Source organism: Trachypithecus francoisi, unplaced genomic scaffold (genome assembly GCF_009764315.1).
Source record: "Trachypithecus francoisi isolate TF-2019V2 unplaced genomic scaffold, Tfra_2.0 Lachesis_group5, whole genome shotgun sequence".
NCBI lineage: Eukaryota > Metazoa > Chordata > Mammalia > Primates > Cercopithecidae > Trachypithecus > Trachypithecus francoisi.
Genome location: NW_022681470.1, coordinates 140,260,705 through 140,281,491, shown reverse-complemented (window position 1 = coordinate 140,281,491; position 20,787 = coordinate 140,260,705). Strand labels below are relative to the sequence as shown.

General features: G+C 46.5%; 1 protein-coding gene across 14 annotated transcripts in view; it reads right to left on the bottom strand.

Moving 5' to 3' along the window:
• Positions 1–1,256: 1,256 nt before the first annotated feature.
• Positions 1,257–20,787, bottom strand: part of ZNF561 (zinc finger protein 561) — a 73,194-nt gene continuing 53,663 nt past the window's right edge. For 9 of the 14 annotated variants that reach the window (XM_033198927.1, XM_033198924.1, XM_033198933.1 and 6 more), the window contains 2 exons: positions 4,749–4,855; positions 1,257–2,547 (listed from right to left, as the gene is read on the bottom strand). In XM_033198927.1, the coding sequence (XP_033054818.1) occupies positions 1,411–2,547; positions 4,749–4,855 (1,244 nt within the window). In that variant the 3' untranslated portion in view covers positions 1,257–1,410. Of the gene's footprint in view, positions 2,548–4,748; positions 4,856–9,992; positions 10,320–11,053; positions 11,143–12,089; positions 12,238–13,263; positions 13,284–13,836; positions 14,293–20,787 lie in introns of those variants that run through there. The other 5 variants (XM_033198932.1, XM_033198923.1, XM_033198941.1 and 2 more) reach the window with 5 other exon arrangements.

Here is a 20,787-nt window from a genome sequence, read left to right as displayed (position 1 = left end):
CAGGCGCCCGCCACCTCACCCAGCTAGTTTTTTTTATTTTTTAGTAGAGATGGGGTTTCACTGTGTTAGGCAGGATGGTCTCGATCTCCTGACCTCGTGATCCACCCGTCTCAGCCTCCCAAAGTGCTGGGATTACAGGCTTGAGCCACCGCGCCCGGCAGAATGTAATGTTTTTAACCTGATTTATTTACAATTAAATGAATTTGTAAGCCATTTGGTCTGTGGTATTTTGTTACAGTGGCCTGAGCTCATTAAGGTAGATTAAAAACAAAGAAACAACAAAACTAAAAATGCGAAGCAGCTTTGAAAGTGACAAATGAGTAGTGGCTGGAAAAACTGTGATGTGCAAGCTGGAAATAAGGTTGGCAAGGGTGATTCTGGTGAGGTGTCATTGGAGAATGAGGAACATGCTATTGGGAAATAAGACAACCCTTGATATGAAGCGGTGAAGAACTTGGCAGAACTGTATTCTAGTATTTTGTGCAAGGTAGAGCTTGAGAGAGATAAAATTAGGTATTTATCACTAACATCTGTAATTAAAGTGTTAAAAGACACAGGAAGCTTCATTCTTCCTGACTGCTTACAGGGAAATCCAAAGAGGAGACTTGCATTGCAGAAGCAACTGTTACGGAAAAAGGAACCAGAACCTGGAGATTTGGAAAATTCTCAGCCTATCCATACTGCAAAATTACAAAACTTGTACTGAAGAGAATCCTGAAAGTGTGGCTGAACAATCATTTGATAAAGAGATCATGAGTGGGATTCATGGACTATATCAGCCATCTTAAGAGGAGTGAGGAGAGAGACTGGATTACACTAGAAGAGACACTGCCACTTACATTGTGCCACCTGAAATAGACATACAAGGGAGAACAGGCAAGGCTGTCACACTTCTTAGATTTTACAAGGGGACACAGAAATAATCAGCTGTGAAAGTGCACTGGCAGTTAAGGATGGTTTCATTCCTGCCATGCTCTGCAGGATCTGTGGAAATAGAAGAGACCCTTGGAGGAGCATCTCTTAACAACCCACCTCTGGGGTCCTACATCATCTTGGTTTCTGGTAAATTTTGACATAAATGTGCCACACTGGCAGCCACTCATCAACAGGGGCTGGGATCAATCTGCATGATGTATCTCATACAGAACTTGTTAATGCTATGATCTTAGGAATGTAATCACCAAGGTGAGACAGGCTGCAGTACTGACCTCACCATCCATGACCCTTCTTCACAGATGCCCAGACTCAGGCAACCATGAAGTTGTATTCAGAACCTGTAGGTTTAATTTCAGACCTTCAGGATGGCATCTAAGGCCAATCCATGAGCCATTACAACCTCCACAAGGCATTTAGGACAAATCTGATAATCTTTGGTGTCATTGCCAATAATTAAAGATGGCAACTGATGGTCTAAATGGTAACACTCATACCCTTACATTCATAGGGTTTCTCCCCAGTGTGAATTTTTTCATGTCTACTTAGGCGTGAGGAAACAGCAAATGCTTTCCCACATTCTTTACATACGAAGGGTTTCTCCCCAGTGTGGATTCGCAGGTGAACATTAAGGCGTGAGGAATACAGAAATGCTTTCCCACATATCTTGCATACAAAGGGCTTTTCTCCACTGTGAGTTTTCAAATGTTTACTACGACGGGAAGAAGTAATGAAGGTCTTCCCACATTCAACACATTCATAAGGCTTCTCTCCTGTGTGAATTCTTGTATGTTGAATAAGGCTTGTGGATGTAGTGAAGGCTTTCCCACATTCCTCACACTGATAGGGTTTCTTCCCACTGTGACTTCGTATGTGTATAGAAAGGCCCGAGTACTGAGCAAAGGCTTGGCCACATTCCTTACATTCATAGGGTTTTATTCCAGTGTGAGTTCTTACATGTTCAGTAAGTTGAGTTGATCTAGTGAAGGCTTTCCCACAGTATGTACACTTGTGTGGTTTTATTCCAGTGTGAATCTGAATGTGATCATTAAGGCATGAGGAATTTCTAAAGGATCTTCCACATTCTTTGCATTCAAAGGACTTCTCTCCTTTATGAGTTTTCACATGTGCATAAAGTTGAGAAAAACCAGTGAAGGATTTCCCATATTTCTTAGTCTTCTTGGATTTCTTTCCTGTATGAATTGCTACACATTGCTTTAGGTGTGAGGAAGGTGTGATGGCTCTCTCACATTCCTGAAATTCACAGAGTTTCTCATCAGTGTGGATTCCCATGTGATTATCAAGGCTTGCAAAATACTTAAAGCCTTTTCCACATTCCTTACATTTGTAAGGTTGTCTTGCATTGAGAACTTCAAGATGTACAGCAAGGCCTGAAGTTAGAGTGAAGACTTTTCCACATGGATTAAATTTGGAAAGTTCCTGTCCAACAGAGGCTTCCTTGTGCACACTGAGGACGCCTTTTCCGTAACAATTACCCTCAGAAGTGTTCCCTCCATTCTGAGCTCTCATGTATGTCTTAAGGCAAAACTGTTCACTGAAGACCTCTCCACAATTCTTACAGTCACAGAGTTTCCATCCACTGTAGCCTCTTGTCTGTTGATGACGGGATAAAGGTTTTAAAACATTTTCAGACATATTAAGAGATTTCACCCATCTGAACACAGAAACATAATTTTAATGACAATTATTATTTTACTTCTTAATGTTTACTTTTTTTTTTTTTTTGGAGAGAAAGTCTTGTTCTGTCTCCCAGTCTGGAGTGCAGTGGCACACTCACAGCAAACTGCAACCTCCACCTCCCATGCTCAAGTGATTCTCCTGTCTCAGCCTCCCAAGTAGCTAGGAATACAGGTGCCCACCACTGCACCTGGCTAATTTTTCTGTTTTGTAGAGACAGGGTTTTGCCAAGTTACCCAGGCTGGTCCCAAACTCCTGAGCTCAGGGTGATTGGCCTGCTTCGGCCTCCCAAAGTGCTGAGATTACAGGCGTGGCCACCACGTCCCACCTCAGTTTATTTATTTTTGAAATGGAGTCTCGCTTTGGCTGGAGTGCAAGTGGCCAGATTTCGGCTCACTGTAACCTCCACCTCCTGGGCTCAAGTGATTGTCGTGCCTCAGCCTCGCGTGTAGCTGGGATTACAGGCACGTGCAGCCACACCCAGCTAGTTTTGGAATTTTTAGTAGAGACTGGGTTTCACCATGTTGGCCAGGCTGGTCTTGAACTCCTGACCCCATGATCTGCCCGCCTCGACTTCCCAAATTGCTGGGATTACAGGCATGAGCCACCACACCCAGCCTCAATTTATCAGTATAGAGACAGAGTCTTGCTATGTAGCCTAGGCTGATCTCAAACTCTTCACAAAACCCCCCTGCCTCAGCCTCCCAAGGTGCTGGGATTACAGCCATGGGTTACCATGTCTGCCTACTTTGATAATTATAATTTTTACAATTTTTCTTCCTTGTTTTTATTTCCTGACTTTCTGATTTCTCCCAGATTGAATGATGGGAACTTTGGCTAGAATTCTATGCCACTGGCTCTAATTGTTAAAAAACAAACAAACAAAAAAACTGTAGTTCTTTTTTTATTGTGGGGGGTGGTTTGAGACAAGGTCTCACTCTGTCACCCAGGCTGGGTACCACGGCACAATCACAGCTCACTGCGGCCTTAATCTCCCAGGCTGAAACCGTCATCCTGCCTCAGTCGCCCGAGGAGCTTGGATGACAGGTGCATGCCAACACACCCGGCTAATTTTTTATTCCTTGTAGAGACAGGGTCTCCGTTGTCCAGGCTGGTCTTGACCTCCTAGGCTCAAACAATTCACCTGCCTCAGCTTCCCAAAGTGCTGGGATTATAGGTGTCAGCCATTGCACCCAACCAAATAGTGTAGATTTTCATGAAACTGTTTAAATCGTCAATGTCTAGTTACATATGTGGGAATGTGTACTTGTGGGTATTTTGAAGTGACAAGTTATATAGGAATGAAACATCACAAAATTCACCACATTCAGACTCTCTCTCCAGAGACCCTGCTCCCTCAACGGTACAGGCTACCTCTGTAATTCTCTCAAGTATCTCTCATTTGTGCTGTTTCTTTTTCACTGCAACCTCCACCTCCCGGGTTTAAGCAATTCTGCCTCAGCCTCCCATGTAACTGGGATTATCGGTGTCTGCCACCATGCCTGGCTACCTTTGTATTTTCAGTGGAGATAAGAGTTTCACTACGTTGGCCAGGCTGGTCTCGAAGTGCTGACCTCAAGTGATCCACCTGCCTAGGCCTCCCAAAGTGATGGGACTACAGACTCAGTTTTACTTTATTTGAGAGTCTCACTCAGTCGCCCAGGCTGGATTGCAGTGGTGCAATCTCAGTTCATTGCAACCTCTGCCTCTGTGTTCATGCCATTCTCCTGCCTCAGTCTCCTAAGGAACTGGTATGACAGGTGCCCACCACACTCAGCTAATTTTGTATTTTCAGTAGAGACAGGGTATCACCATGTTGGCCAGCCTGGTCTCAAACTCCTGACCTCAAGTGATCCACCCACCTCAGTCTCCCAAAATGTTGGGATTACAGGTGTGAGCCACCACATTCACCCTCTTTTTAAAATCAGAGCTGGAATCTTGCTATGCTGCCTAGGCTGGCCTTGAACTCTTGGGCTCAAATGATCCTCCCACTTAAGCCTCCCAAGTAGCTGGGATTACAGATGTAAGCCACACCTCTGACTGCGCTGATATTCTAGAATGGAATTCTCAATCTTTTCTAAGAGAGGAAATTAAGAAATAACCCTCATGAATCTTACCATTTGTATCCCATTGAATATTTGATTCTTCAAAAAACCCTGCTGAAGTGATGGCCGTTTGATTCTAGGTTGTATTTCCCATTCTGAAGTTAAGCAGAAAAAGAAATGTAAGCCTTTAGAGAAGAAATGTTAGTTTAGAATGAGTCATTTTTACTTGTTTTCAAATTAAACACAGCAATAAAATAAAAGCCAGAGAACCTAGAGGATTTTGGTATGTCAAAAATCAGGCTATAATGATGTGGGGTTTATTACACAACTGATGTGTTTAGATAGTTTATTACAAACTACTTCTGTGAAAATTAAAACTGCCGGGAGCAGTGGCTCACATCTGTAATCCCAGCATTTTGGGAGGCTGAGGCAGGTGGATCACTTGAGATCAGGAGTTCAAGACCAGCCTGACCAACCTGGAGAAACCCCATCTCTACTAAAAATACAAAATTAGCCGCACATGGTGGTGCATGCCTGTAATCCCAGCTACTCGTGAGGCTGAGGCAAGAGAATCGCTTGAACCCGGGAGGCAGAGGTTACAGTGAGCCGAGATCGTGCCATTGCACTCCATCCTGGGCAACACAGGGAGACTTCAGAAAAGAAATGAAAATTAAAGCTGATGGAAAACAGGAAGAGAATATCTTCAGGAAAGGAAAGTAGGAAAGATCTAGATAAAGAGCATATATCAAAATGATAAAGTTCAGGCCGGGCGCGGTGGCTCAAGCCTGTAATCCCAGCACTCTGGGAGGCCGAGACGGGCGGATCACAAGGTCAGGAGATCGAGACCATCCTGGCTCACCCAGTGAAACCCCGTCTCTACTAAAAAAATATAAAAAACTAGCCGGGCGAGGTGGCGGGCGCTTGTAGTCCCAGCTACTCGGGAGGCTGAGGCAGGAGAATGGCGTAAACCGGAAGGCGGAGCTTGCAGTGAGCTGAGATTCGGCCACTGCACTCCAGCCTGGGCGACAGAGCGAGACTCCGTCTCAAAAAAAAAAAAAAGATGGCCGGGCGCGGTGGCTCAAGCCTGTAATCCCAGCACTTGGGAGGCCGAGACGGGCGGATCACGAGGTCAGGAGATCGAGACCATCCTGGCTAACACTGTGAAACCTCGTCTCTACTAAAAAAATACAAAAATTAGCCGGGCGAGATGGCGGGCGCCTGTAGTCCCAGCTACTCGGGAGGCTGAGGCGAGAGAAGGGCGTAAACCCGGGAGGCGGAGCTTGCAGTGAGCTGAGATCCGGCCACTGCACTCCAGCCTGGGTGACAGAGCGAGACTCTGTCTCAAAAAAAAAAAAAAAAAAAAAAAAAGATAAAGTTCATAAAGAAACAGAACAGGTAGCTTAATTAGATCATAGGAATGTTTGACAAAACGGAAAATAAAACTCAAAGATATCCAAAACTCTGAGAAAAATAGCTTAAATCTTCTGAGGCAAAGTACATCTTTAAAAATCTCCTTTTTTTTTTGAGATGGAGTCTCGTTCTGTCACCCATGCTGGAGTGCAGTGGCACAACGTTGGCTCAATGCAACTTCTGTCTCCCATTTTGAAGCGATTCTCCTGACTCAGCCTCTTGACTAGCTGGGACTACAGGTGTGTGCCACCACGTCTGGCTAATTTTTTGTATTTTTAGTAGAGATGGGGTTTCACCGTGTAGGACAGGCTGGTCTCAAACTCCTGGCTTCAGGCAATCCACCCACCTCAGCCTCCCAAAGTGCTGGGATTACAGGCATGAGCCACCACACCTGGCCAGGAGATATATTTCTTTTTTTTTTTTTTTTGAGACGGAGTCTGGCTCTGTCGCCCAGGCTGGAGTGCGGTGGCCGGATCTCAGCTCACTGCAAGCTCCACCTCCCAGGTTTACGCCATTCTCCTGCCTCCGCCTCCCAAGTAGCTGGGACTACAGGCACCCGCCTCGTCGCCCGGCTAGTTTTTTGTATTCTTTAGTAGAGACGGGCTTTCACCGTATTAGCCAGGATGGTCTCGATCTCCTGACCTTGTGATCCGCCCGTCTCGGCCTCCCAAAGTGCTGGGATTACAGGCTTGAGCCATCGCACCCGGCCAGGAGATATATTTCTAATAAAAGCAATGTAATTATTACAAAAGAGATAAAAAAGCTAAGATCTCCATTTCCGTGCCCAGAAAAGATTGGTTATATCTGACCCATTAAACCCAAAATTCAGACTGAGGTACACACTTTTAAAGCACTAAAACTTTTATTTCAGTAAGAAATAAAGGGCCGGGCGCGGTGGCTCAAGCCTGTAATCCCAGCACTTTGGGAGGCCGAGACGGGCGGATCACAAGGTCAGGAGATTGAGACCACCCTGGCTAACACGGTGAAACCTCGTCTCTACTAAAAAATACAAAAAACTAGCTGGGCAAGGTGGTGGGCGCCTGTAATCCCAGCTACTCGGGAGGCTGAGGCAGGAGAATGGCGTAAACCTGGGAGGCGGAGCTTGCAGTGAGCTGAGATCCGGCCACTGCACTCCAGTCCGGGAGACAGAGCGAGACTCCCTCTCAAAAAAAAAAAAAAAAAAAAAAGAAATAAAGTAGGCTGGGCACAGTGGCTCATGCCTGTAATCCTAACACTTTGGGAGGCTGAGGTGGGTGGATCACTTGAGGTCAGGAGTTTAAGACCAGCCTGGCCAACATGGTGAAACCCCTTCTCTACTAAAAATACGAAAATTAGCTGGGCACAGTGGCACTTGCCTGTAATCCCAGCTACTCAGGAGACTGAGGCAGGAGAATTGCTTGAACCTGGGAGGGCGGAGGTTGCAGTGAGCAGAGATTGCACCACTGCACTCCAGCCTGGGCAACAGAGCAAGACCCTGTCACCAAAAAATAAATAAATAAATAAAGTAAGTAGGCCGGGTGCAGTGGCTCACACCTGTAATCCCAGCATTCTGGGAGGCTGAGGCGGGTGGATCACCTGAGGTCAGGAGTTCAAGACTGGGCTAGCAAACATGGCAAAACCCCACCCATCTCTACTAAAAATACAAAAAATAAAAATAAAAAAAATTAACTGGGCATGGTGGCAGGTGTGTCTCATCCCAGCTACTTGGGAGGCTGAAGTGCAGTGAGCCAAAGTGGCACCATTACACTCCAGCCTGGGTGACAGAGTGAGACTCTGTCTCAAAAAAAAAAAAAAAAAAAAAAGCAGAAATACAGTAAGTACAACAAAAAGATGCTTGCTCTCATGGGTAAACAACTCTGCCACTGGATCTCAAACATGATAGTACATTAGATTCATCTTCATTGATTCTGAAAACACAGATGACTGGGCCTCAACCCTGGAGTTTCCAATTTACTAAATCAAATAGGGGAAGGAGGCCGGATGCCGTGGCTCACGCATGTAATCTCAGCACTTTGGGAGGCCAAGGTGGGCGGATCACTGAGGTTAGGAGTTCCAGACCAGCCTGGCCAACATGGTGAAACCCCATCTCTACTAAAAATACAAAAATTAGCCGGGCATGGTGGTAGTCACCTGTAATCCCAGCTACTCAGGAGGCTGAGGCAGAAGAATCGCTTGAACTTGTGAGTTGGAGGTTGCAGTGAGCGGAGATCGTGCCACTGCACTCCAGCCTGGGACACAAGAGCGAGACTTTGTCTCGGGGAAAAAAAAAAAGAATAGGAAGGAAGATGTATATTTCTTTTTTTTTTTTTTTTTTTTTTGAGACGGAGTCTCGCTCTGTTGCCCAGGCTGGAGTGCAGTGGCCGGATCTCAGCTCACTGCAAGCTCCGCCTCCCGGGTTTACACCATTCTCCTGCCTCAGCCTCCCGAGCAGCTGGGACTACAGGCGCCCGCCACCTCGCCCGGCTAGTTTTTTGTATTTTTTAGTAGAGACGGGGTTTCACTGTGTTAGCCAGGATGGTCTCGATCTCCCGACCTCGTGATCCGCCCGTCTCGGCCTCCCACAGTGCTGGGATTACAGGCTTGAGCCACCGCGCCTGGCCTGGAAGACGTATATTTCTTTTTTTTTTTTTTTTTTGAGACGGAGTCTCGCTCTGTCACCCAGGCTGGAGTGCAGTGGCCGGATCTCAGCTCACTGCAAGCTCCGCCTCCGGGTTCACGCCATTCTCCTGCCTCAGCCTCCCGAGTAGCTGGGACTACAGGCGCCCGCCACCTCGCCCGGCTAGTTTTTTTTTTTTTGTATTTTTTAGTAGAGACGGGGTTTCACCGTGTTAGCCAGGATGGTCTCGATCTCCTGACCTCGTGATCCGCCCGTCTCGGCCTCCCAAAGTGCTGGGATTACAGGCTTGAGCCACCGCGCCCGGCCGGAAGACGTATATTTCTTACAGCACGAAGCTGATGCTGTTGATGATGCTTCCAGGATTACCACAGTAAATTAAAACATACTACAGCAGGGACTGTTACTTGGGACTGTCTCTGTTATTCCCCATTGTATTCAGAATTGACAAGCAAACATGTAACATACATCTGCTCTATAATAGGCTACAAGAAATGATGCTAGTGTTTATTTTTATTTTTAATTAATTTATTTTTTTAGATGAAGTATCACTGTGTCGCCCCCGCTGGAGTGCAGTGGTGCAATCTCAGCTCACTGCAACTTCTCCCTCCTGGTTCAAGCAATTCTCCTGTCTCAGCCTCCCGAGTAGCTGGGATTACAGGTGCCCGCCAACAAGTCTGTCTAATTTTTGTATTTTTAGCAGAGATGGGGTTTCACTATGTTGGCCAGGCTGGTCTCAAATTCCTGACCACATGTGATCTGCCCGCCTTGGCCTCCCAAAGTGCTGGGATTATAGGCGTAAGCCACCACAACTGGCCTAGTCTTCATTTTTAGGATTTTTTTTTTTTTTGAGATGGAGTCTCGCTCTGTCACCCAGGCTGGAGTGCAGTGGCATGATCTCGGCTCACTGTAAGCTCCGCTTCCTGGGTTCATGCCATTCTCCTGCCTCAGCTTCCTGAGGAGCTGGACTACAGGCACCTGCCACTACGCCCACCTATTTTTTTTTTTTTTTTTTTTTTTTAGTAGAGATCGGGTTTCACAGTGTTAGCCAGGATGGTCTCCATCTCCTGACCTCGTGATCTGCCCACCTCAGCATCCCAAAGTGTTGGGATTACAGGCGTGAGCCACTGCGCCCGGCCTAGAATTTTTTTCTTTTAAGAGACGAGGTCACATAATGCTGCCCATGCTAGTATCCAACTCCCAGGCTCCAACGATTCTCCCACCTCAGCCTCCCAAGTATCTGGGACTACAGGTGCAGGCCACCATGCCAAGCAAAGTGATGTTACTCTTACCCACGGAGGCCAGGTTCATGTAGTTCTCCAGCATCACATCTCTGTAGAGGTATTTCTCAGTTGTGTCCAGTAAAGCCCACTCCTCCGGGGTGAAGTCCACAGCCACATCATCAAAGGTCACTGAATCCTATGTCATCACACACATGCTGGTTTGAGCCAATGAACACTTCCACCAATGCTCACCGGAGAATGATGAAGGGGAACCTTATACTCACTTATACGTGGTTCTCAGGTCTCCCATGATCTATTCCAGGGTTTAATGTCTCAGGAGCTCTTGTGTCTAAATACTCAAGGGTGACTTCTGACAGGCATATGCCTTAAACAGCACTTTAAAAATTTTTTTTAAATCTTTTTTTCCTGATCTATTTATTTTTAATTTTTTAATATTTGCATTTTTAAATTTTAAATTTTATTTTTATTAGAACAGTACTTCCTAAACGTGAATTTTTATCTATCTAGCATCTATCTATCTATCTATTCGATCTGTTTATTTATTTATATATAAACATAGGGTCCCACTGTGTCATCCAGGCACAATTGCTGCTTACTGCAGCTTCCATCTCCTGGGCTGAAGTGGTCCCTCTCACCTCTGTCTCCTGAGTAGCTGGAATTACAGGCATGAGCCACTGCACACTGCTTACACTTTATCTCAGCACAACCAGGCTAGAAGCTCTTCCTGTCCCATTGGTCTCTATGTAGCACACTCCTGAGCACACTGCAGATACCTGATAAATGCTGATGAGTAAATAAATTATTTGATAAAAGGACACTTTCATCTGCCTTATCATCTGTCACAGAACCCAGTAATATAAGAAACATGCAGTTAGCACCAAGAAAGTCAAGCTTAATTAGTAATTACTGAGATATTGAGATGATTTTCAACTTAACACTTTACATATAGGAGACTTCATTCCCTGCGGAAATTCATCTGGGGACTCAGTCCTTGAGTAAGGCTTCATTTGCTCTAAGAAAACTCTGGAGATGAGTCTGTCTAGACGGAAATGTGTCTACCTATTGGATGTAAGCATGTCATTTTGTACAACAGTACATTTTCTGCTTACCTGATAACCATTTGCCAGGTAGTCCTCCACCATCCCTTCTACCTTCGTCTCTTCTTCAAAAGGGCAGATTGGTTCCCTGGAAAAAAACCCTAGTGGAAAAGTAAGAGAGCATGAGAAGCCAGAGCTGCCCATCCTTCCCACATTCTCATGCCTAGAAGTCATTCCATCCTAGCTTGAAATTCCCATATATTCCTGTACACTCGAGAAAACTGTACACACATAACACTGCCACGAAATGCCATAGTAGTCCTGTGTCAGCTAGACCCAGAAAAGCAGATGTGGGCCGAGCTGCCTGTTGGGTAAAGGGTAACAGTTTCATTTTACAAGGAAACTTATACCCAGAAAAATGTGACTCTCTATCTGCCCATAGTAGTAATACTCATGAAGCTTATGTAGCATTTCCTAAGGTACACAAACCAGGGCTGAATTCTAAAACAGCATCCTGGCTGGGCACAGTGGCTCATGCCTGTAATTCCAACACTTTGGGAGGCCATGGCGGGCAAATCACTTGAGGTCAGGAATTTGATACCAGACTGGTCTATATGATGAAACCCCGTCTCTACTAAAAATACAAAAATTATGAGAGGCTGAAGGCAGATAATTGCTTGAACCCAGGAGGCAGAGGTTGCAGTGAGTCGAGATCACAGCACTGCACTCCAGCCTGGGAGACAGAGTGAGACTCCATCTCAAAAAACAAAAACAAACAAAGAAAAATTAGCCAGGCCTGGTGGTATGTGCTTGTGGTCCCAGCTACTTGGGAGGCTGAGGCAAGAGAATCACTTGAACCCGGGAGGCGGAGGTTGCAGTGAGCTAAGATTGCACCACTGCACTCCAGCCTGGGTGACGGAACAAGATTCTGTCTCAAAAATAAATAAACAAACAAAAAAACAAATAAACAGCATTCTGTTGTGGTTCACTTCAATTCCTCCTAAAACAATCAGCTGCATGCCTGCTCAGGCCCAGCTCACTGGACTCTTGTGGTGTGCAGGGTGACCTAAAGCAGAATCTTTGAAAAAGAGCATCAACAAGGACTTACCACGGGACAAATCAATGACTGCCATTCTCTGAAGCTGATGGTGCGATGTGCATCCCTTCCTTGATCCCAAGATCACCTCAGGGCAGCTTATGAATCTAGGTGGATAGAGGCAATCTCCATTCCTCTTTGTACAGGGTTATTTGCGATCCTGTTCATATCAATCATCAAACAACAAGCATGAAATATCAGTCATCAAACATTATGCCTGAGTTTTGCCTCTGCAGGTGACAGATGTGAAGGCCACCAAAAATTGCCCATTCAGTATCGTCACTCAGTAACGAAAGTATTAATGACAGTAAGTGACATTTACTGGGGACTGATATGCCAGAAGTAGCTCTAGTAGCTTTATATATACATGCTAACTTAATTACAACCATCCTTCCCAATAGCTCTCATTACATCTATCTATCTATCTGTCTGTCTATCTATCTATCTTTATATTAAGACAGGGTCTTACTCTGTTGCTCAGGTTGAAGTGCAATGGCACCAACACGACTCTCTGTAGCCTAGACCTCCGGGGCTCAAGTGATCCTCCCACCTCAGCCTCCTGAATAGCTGGGACCACAGGTAGGCATCATCATTCATTATTATTATTATTATTATTATTATTTTGAGACAAAGTCTCACTCTGTTGCCCAGGCTGGAATGCAGTGGCGCGATCTCGACTTACTGCTACCTCTGCCTCCCAGGTTCAAGCGATTATCAGGCCTCAGCCTCCTGAGGAGCTGGGATTACAGGTATGCACCAGGATGCCTGGCCAATTTTTGCATTTTTAGTAGAGACGGGGTTTCACCATGTTGGCCAGGCTGGTCTCGTACTCCCGGCCTTACGTGATTCTCCCACTTCAGCCCCCCAAGTAGCTGGGACAACAGGTGCACACCACTGGGTCCGGCTACTTTTTGTATTTTTTAGTAGAGACAGGGTTTCACCAGGTTGCCCAGGCTGGTCTCAAACTCCTGGGCTCAAACAATCCTCCTGACTTGGCCTCCCAAAATGCTGTGATAATAAGCATGAGCAGGCCCGGCGCGGTGGCTCAAGCCTATAATCCCAGCACTTTGGGAGGCCGAGACGGGCGGATCACGAGGTCAGGAGATCGAGACCATCCTGGCTAACACGGTGAAACCCCGTCTCTACTAAAAACTACAAAAAACTAGCTGGGCGAGGTGGTGGGCACCTGTAGTCCCAGCTACTCGGGAGGCTGAGGCAGGAGAATGGCGTGAACCCGGGAGGCGGACCTTGCAGTGAGCTGAGATCCGGCCACTGAACTCCAGCCTGGGCGACAGAGTGAGACTCTGTCTCAAAAAATAAATAAATAAATAAATAAATAAGCATGAGCCACCATGCCTGGCCCATTACTTCTATTTAATACTGAAAAAAACCTACATTCAAACAGCCCTAGTAATTGGTCTGATATTTGTCCCTACAGCCTGATCTCCTGTGGATGCTGTTACCCCCTAGTATGACCAGAAGACAGTCCAGACCTGCACAGAACAATTCAGTAGTCACCAGCCATGTGAGTTATTAACTTCATTATGTACCTAAGATAACTGAAGAACAGAATTTAAAATTTTCAAAAGTTGGCCAGGTGCGGTGGCTCACACCTATAATCCCCACACTTTGGGGGACCGTCGCAGACAGATCACCTAAGGTCAGGCGTTCAAGACCAGCCTGGCCAACATGGCAAAACCGTCTCTACTAAAGGTACAAAAAGTAGCCGGGCGTGGTGGCACTTGCCTGTAATCCCAGGAAGGCTGAGGCAGGAGAACTGCTTGACCCAGGAGGCAAAGGTCGCAGAGGTTGCAGTGAGCTGAGAGTGTGCAGCCTCTCGGAACTGGCTGCGCAGGGAAGACCGATAGTCCCTGGAGAAGCGAGCGAAGTGAACCGGATGCGGGAGGCTCCTGCGCGACGGCGCGCAATCATTCCTTTGCCGCCCCCTGCTATCTAGGGAACAGCCAAGCAGGCGGAACTCACCATAGGCGCGGCTGACTCCGCCACCATAAAGGCGAAACCCCACTGACGGAGAGGAGCCAACGCCGGAAAAGATGCCGGTTGTGCGCTGACGTCACTTCCGCTTCGAGCCACTGGCCGGGTGGGGCTCGTGGGCTCGAGTTTCAGCCACGTAGGACAGGGTAGAACACAGAAATTCTGGTTTCCTCCTGGGTGGGTGCGGAGAAGGCCTGGGGTTAGCACAGGGAGGGGGATGCAGAAATAGATCCAGAGAAAAAATTGAGGTTAAAACCGGTCCTCCGGACGGAACTGTGGGCGAGGGGTGGGGCCCGTACTCGGGGGCGATTTAGAGGTGGGAGCCGGCCTAGCAGGCGGTTCAGGCGGCTGGTCTGGCTGGAAGGGCGGGGATGAGGGATTGGACGCATCCCGGGGGATGCTCCTCTAAAGTTTTTCTCGGAGAGCGCGGTGGCTCACGCCTGTAATTCCTGCACTTTGGGAGACTAAGGCAGGTACATAGCTTGAGCCTGCTGGGAACTGGTGCTTAGTGTGGCAAAATCAACACTGAGACAAAGGATCTCAGCAAGGCTAGTTTACTTTCTGCAGAATGGGTGCCACTGGCTAGCAGTTTTGCCACCAGAGCACACACTAACAAAAGAGACAGGGTTATTTAAACTTGAAGCGTCCACCCTACTGCTGTGACCGTCTTCCACTGGCCGGAACAGGACCTCTCCTTCAATACTTGACTGGATTGGCTAGCAACTTAGAACTTCTCACAAGAGGCAAAGGCAGAAGAGAACAAAGGAAGAGAGGAAGTAACTTGTGGACTGTTGAGAGAGGCAAATACACTTCTAAATAGAGAAATGAATAGGCCATGACCTAATGCTTGCTTGGACCAGTTCAGGCATGCCCGGGCAAATATCTAGGCTAAAGTGTGGGAGCTAAGAATACAGAGTATATTGATTTCTTTATTACAGCTGGTAGAATTTAAGAATATGACCACAGATCTTTCAGAAAATTTGGCTTCTAAGAGGGATTACTATTTATTTTCAGACTGGGAGGAAAGTCCCTTTGAAGAGGAACCGCTATTTCATTTTCTACAAGTCCAAGAGTTTGAGACCAGCCTGGGCAAAGTAGCAAGACCCTGTCTCTATTTATATATATATATGTACATACATATATATAGTGTGTGTGTATACATATATACATGTTTGAAATGCTTGTTCCTCGGTGCCATGAAGAAATAGCACTTGAACAGTAATTTAATTTACTCAGCAAGGACATTTTTAGTTCCTACAGAAAGGGTACACTCACCAGCAGTTTTGCCACAAGAGTACACCAAACAGGGCCGGGCGCGGTGGCTCAAGCCTGTAATCCCAGCACTTTGGGAGGCCGAGACGGGCGGATCACGAGGTCAGGAGATCGAGACCATCCTGGCTAACACGGTGAAACCCCGTCTCTACTAAAAATACAAAAAACTAGCCGGCGAGATGGCGGGCGCCTGTAGTCCCAGCTACTGGGGAGGCTGAGGCAGGAGAATGGCGTAAACCCGGGAGGCGGAGCTTGCAGTGAGCTGAGATCCGGCCACTGCACTCCAGCCTGGGCGACAGAGCGAGACTCCGCCTCAAAAAAAAAAAAAAAAAAAAAAGAGTACACCAAACAAAGGAGACAGAGTCGTTTATAACCTGGTGCTTCCATCCTACTGCTGTATCCGGTTTCCGTTGGCTGGAACGGGACCTCACATTCTATATTTGTCCTGATTGGCTAGCAACTTACAACTTTTTTTTTTTTTTTTTTTTTTTTGAGACGGAGTCTCACTCTGTCGCCCAGGCTGGAGTGCAGTGGCCGGATCTCAGCTCACTGCAAGCTCCACCTCCCGGGTTCACGCCATTCTCCTGTCTCAGCCTCCGAGTAGCTGGGACTACAGGCGCCCGCCTCGTCGCCCGGCTAGTTTTTTGTATTTTTTAGTAGAGACGGGGTTTCACCGTATTAGCCAGGATGGTCTCGATCTCCTGACCTCATGATCCGCCCGTCTCGGCCTCCCAAAGTGCTGGGATTACAGGCTTGAGCCACCGCGCCCGGCCAACTTACAACTTTTTAAAAGAGGCAAAGGTAGAGGAGAACAAAGGAAGGAAGAAGTAACTTGTGGAATGCTGAGAAGGGTCAAAACACCTTCAAATAAGGAAAAGGAACAGGCTATGACCTAATGCTTATTTGGACCAGTATAAGCATGCCAGGGCAAATATTCAGACTAAATTGTGGGAGCTAAGAATATAAAGTACATTGATATCTTTATAACGGCTAGCAGATATTTGAGAATGTTAGTACAGGTCTTTGAATAAATTTTGCTTCTAAGAGAAGTTACTATTTATTTCTTTTTTTTTTTTTTTTTTTTTTTTTTTTGAGACGGAGTCTCGCTCTGTCGCCCAGGCTGGAGTGCAGTGGCCGGATCTCAGCTCACTGCAAGCTCCGCCTCCCGGGTTTCCGCCATTCTCCTGCCTCAGCCTCCCGAGTAGCTGGGACTACAGGCGCCCGCCACCTCGCCCGGCTAGTTTTTTGTATTTTTTAGTAGAGACGGGGTTTCACCATGTTAGCCAGGATGGTCTCGATCTCCTGACCTCGTGATCCGCCCGTCTCGGCCTCCCAAAGTGCTGGGATTACAGGCTTGAGCCACCGCGCCCGGCCTATTTATTTCTAATTAAATGGGAAGGAACGTCTTTGAAGAGGAACTTCTACTTTACTTTTTAGATATAAATATAAAGCTTGTTTGTATGTCTCTCCTCATGTTCCTAGAGCCTTTCCATGATTCTTCCATATTGATAAACCTGCCACTGAATGGCATGGTCTATCTCTTCCATTCAGTCAGGCTTTCTGTAGGCCTTTATTTCTTCATTCCTTATTTTTTAGAACCTACTGATTGCATTGTGTTTTCTTTCTTGCTGCTTGCTTGCTTGCGACAGATCTCAATGGATCTGGCCAGGCTGGAGTGCAGTGGCCTGATCTCAGCCCACTGCAACCTCTGCCTCCCAGGTTCAAGTGATTCTCCTGCCTCAGCCTCTGGAGTAGCTGGGATCACAGGTGCCTGCCACCATGCCCAGCTAATTTTTGTATTTTTAGTAGAGAATGATTTCACCACTTTGGCCAGGCTGATCTCAAACTCCTGACCTAAAATATCTGACCACCTCAGCCTCCCAAAGTGCTGGGATTATAGGCATAAGCCACTGTGCCCAACCACGTTTTCAATATAATAATATTTTCTATAACTCTTGTTTTTTTTTAATCTTCATCAAATATGTATATCTGGCTGGGCATGGTGGCTCATGCCTGTAATCCTAGGACTTTGGGAGGCCAAGCTGGGAGGATGGTTTAAGGCCAGGAGTTTAAGACAAGCCTGGGCTACACAGCAAAACCCCGTCTCTCTATATATATACATAAAATAAATTTTAAAAATGTTATTTCTTTTTTTTTTTTTGGAGACCTAGTTTCGCTCTATTGCCCAGACTGGAGTGCAGTGGTGCGATCTTTGCTCACTGCAAACTCTGCCTCCTGGGTTCAAGCCATTCTGCCTCAGCCTCTTGAGTAGCTGGGACTACAGGCACGCGCCACCACGCCCAGCTAATTTTTGCTTTTTTTTTTTTTTGAGACGGAGTCTCCCTCTGTCGCCCAGGCTGGAGCGCAGTGGCCGGATCTCAGCTCACTGCAAGCTCGGCCTCCCGGGTTTACGCCATTCTCCTGCCTCAGCCTCCCGAGTAGCTGAGACTACAGGCGCCTGCCACCTCACCCGGCTAGTTTTTTTGTATTTTTTAGTAGAGACGGGGTTTCACCGTGTTAGCCAGGATGGTCTCGATCTCCTGACCTCGTGATCCGCCCGTCTCGGCCTCCCAAAGTGCTGGGATTACAGGCTTGAGCCACCGCGCCCGGCCAATTTTTGCATTTTTAATAGAGACATGGTTTCACCATATTGGCCAGGCTGGTCTCAAACTCCTGACCTCGTGATCCACTTGCCTCATCCTCCCAAAGTGCTGGAATTACAGGTGTGAGCCACTGCCCTGGCCAAAAATATGTATTTCTATTATTTTTCTGATCTTACCACATGGGCCAGGATCACATTTCCTACATTGTAAAATAGCACTGATACCAGACAGTCTCCCCAAGATTATTCAGAAATGTAACATAATCCCAATAAAAATACTAAGTTTTTTCTGGAGTTAAGTACATTGATACTAAAGTTTATGTGGAGGAACAAACATCTAATAATAACCAAGAAAACAAAAACAAAAGCAATGATGAGCAGCAGATAAAACATACTACTGACAGTTTTCATGCAAGGCAAATAATTAAATTATTTTAAAATAAAAATAAAAGCCGGGCACGGTGGCTTACGCCTGTAATCCCAGCAATTTGGGAGGCCAAGGTGGGCAAATTACCTGAGGTCAGGAGTTCAAGACCAGCCTGGCTAATATGGTGAAACCCCATCTCTACTAGAAGTACAAAAATTAGCCAGAGGTGGTGGCACATGTTTGTAATCCCAGCTACTTGGGAGGCTGAGGCAGAAGAGTTGCTTGAGCCTGGGAGACGAAGGTTACAGTGAGCCGAGATTGTGCCACTGAACTCCAGCCTGGCTGACAGAGTGAGACTCCATCTAAAAAATTAATTAATTAATTAAAACTACTATGAAGCCTCTATAATTAAAACTGTGGTACTAGCACATGAAGCAGAAACAGACTAATAAAATATCTAAAAATAGACCCAAGAACATGTAGAAATTTGGTTCATAAATGTATTTTGCCAGGCGCGGTGGCTCATGCTTGTAATCCTAACAGTTTGGGAGACCAGGGCGGAAGGATCACTTGAGGTCAGGAGTTCAAATCCAGCCTGCCCAACATGGTGAAATGCCATCTCTATTTAAAATACAAAAAAATTTAGCCAAGCGTAGCCGGGTGTGGTGGCTCACGCCTGTAATCCCAGCACTTTAGGAGGCCGAGGCAGGTGAATCGCGGTCAAGAGATCGAGACCATCCTGGCCAACTTGGTGAAACCCCGTCTCTACTAAAAATACAAAAATTAGCTGGGCATGGTGGCGGGCGCTTGTAATCCCAGTTACTCAGGAGGCTGAGGCAGGAGAATCGCTTGAGCCTGGGAGGCGGAGGTTGCAGGAGATTGCTCCCCTGCACTCCAGTCTGACGACAGAGTGAGTATCCGTCTAAAAAAAAAAAAAAAAAATTTAGCCAGGCATTGTGGTGTGCGCCTGTAAGCCCAGCTACTTGAGAGGCTGAGGCAAGAGAATCGCTCAAACCTGGGAGGCAGAGGTTGCAGTGAGCCGAGATTGCACCACTGCACTCCAGCTGGGCTACAGAGCAAGACTCCATCTCAAAAAAAAAAAAAAAAAAAAGGGCTGGCTGTGTTGGCTGACACCTATAATTCCAGCACTTTTGGAGGCAGAGGCGGGTGGATCACCTGAGGTCACGAGATAGAGACCAGCCTGACCAACATGGAGAAACCCCATCTCTACTAAACATACAAAATTATCCGGGCATGGTGGCACATGCCTATAATCCCAGGTACTTGGGAGGCTGAGGCAGGAGAATAGCTTGAACCCAGGAGGCAGAGGATGCGGTGAGCGGAGAGCTTGCCATTGCACTCCAGCCAGGGCAACAAGAGTGAAACTCCATCTGAAAAAAAAAGAAAAAAAAGTGGCATTTCAGATAAATCGGGCAAAAAATGCCATTTGTATTGGAAGGGCTAAGATAGCTGGTTAGCCATCTGAGAAGACATGAAATTAAATCCATACTTCACAGCATATACAAGAATAAACTCCAAACGGACTAGGGATCTAAATGTAAAGAATAAAACCATACACGCATTTAGGGTGTTCAAGTGATTTCTTGGCTGAGTAAGGAAAAAGAGGTGACCACAAGGCGGCAGTGGCACACAAGCTTTATTTGGGATGTGCTTTGACAGGTTACCAGTGGGGGAGGTAGCAAACAGCAAGAGAGTATCCACAGGCTTCTTCTACCTGTGGGTCGCTGCTCATAAAGGATGGAAAGGAAGAGAGACTCCCAGAGGAGCAGGGGAATCAAAGAGGCGGCTTATAATGACTAAATGACGATACTCACCAGACTGGCAGTACAGCCCAGGTGAGTTGCTGAGATTGGTGGGTGTCACGGTCAGTCCATGTGAAAGCAAAAAGAGGTTGGTATGAGGGGTGCAAAGGAATTGTGAAGAAGGCATCTTTGAGGTCAAGGACAGAATAATGAGTTGTGGAGGGAGGTATTGAGGATAGGAGAGTATATGGGTTTGGCACCATAGGATAGATAGGTTAGACAATTTAGTTAATAAAGCAAAGATCCTGAACCAACCTGTAAGATTTGTCCGGTTTCTGGACAGGTAGGACAGGGGAATTGTAAGGAGAATTTGTAGGCTTTAAAAGGCCATGCTGTAACTGGTGAGTGATAACAGGCTTTAGTCCTCTTAAAGCCTGTTGTGGGATGGGGTACTAGCATTGAGTAGGGTAAATAAGGGTGATTAGGTTTTAATGGGATGGTAAGGGGTGCCTGATCAGTCACCAAGGAGGGAGTAGAGGTATCCCACACTTGTGGATTAAGGTAGGGAGACATTAAAGAGGCCTTTAATTGGGCATAAGGACAGCAATGAGGTGTAGCTGTAGTCCAGGAATAGTCAGGGAAGCAGATAATTTAGTTAAAATGTCTCATCCTAATAAGGGAACTGGGCAGGTAGGGATAACTAAAAAAGAG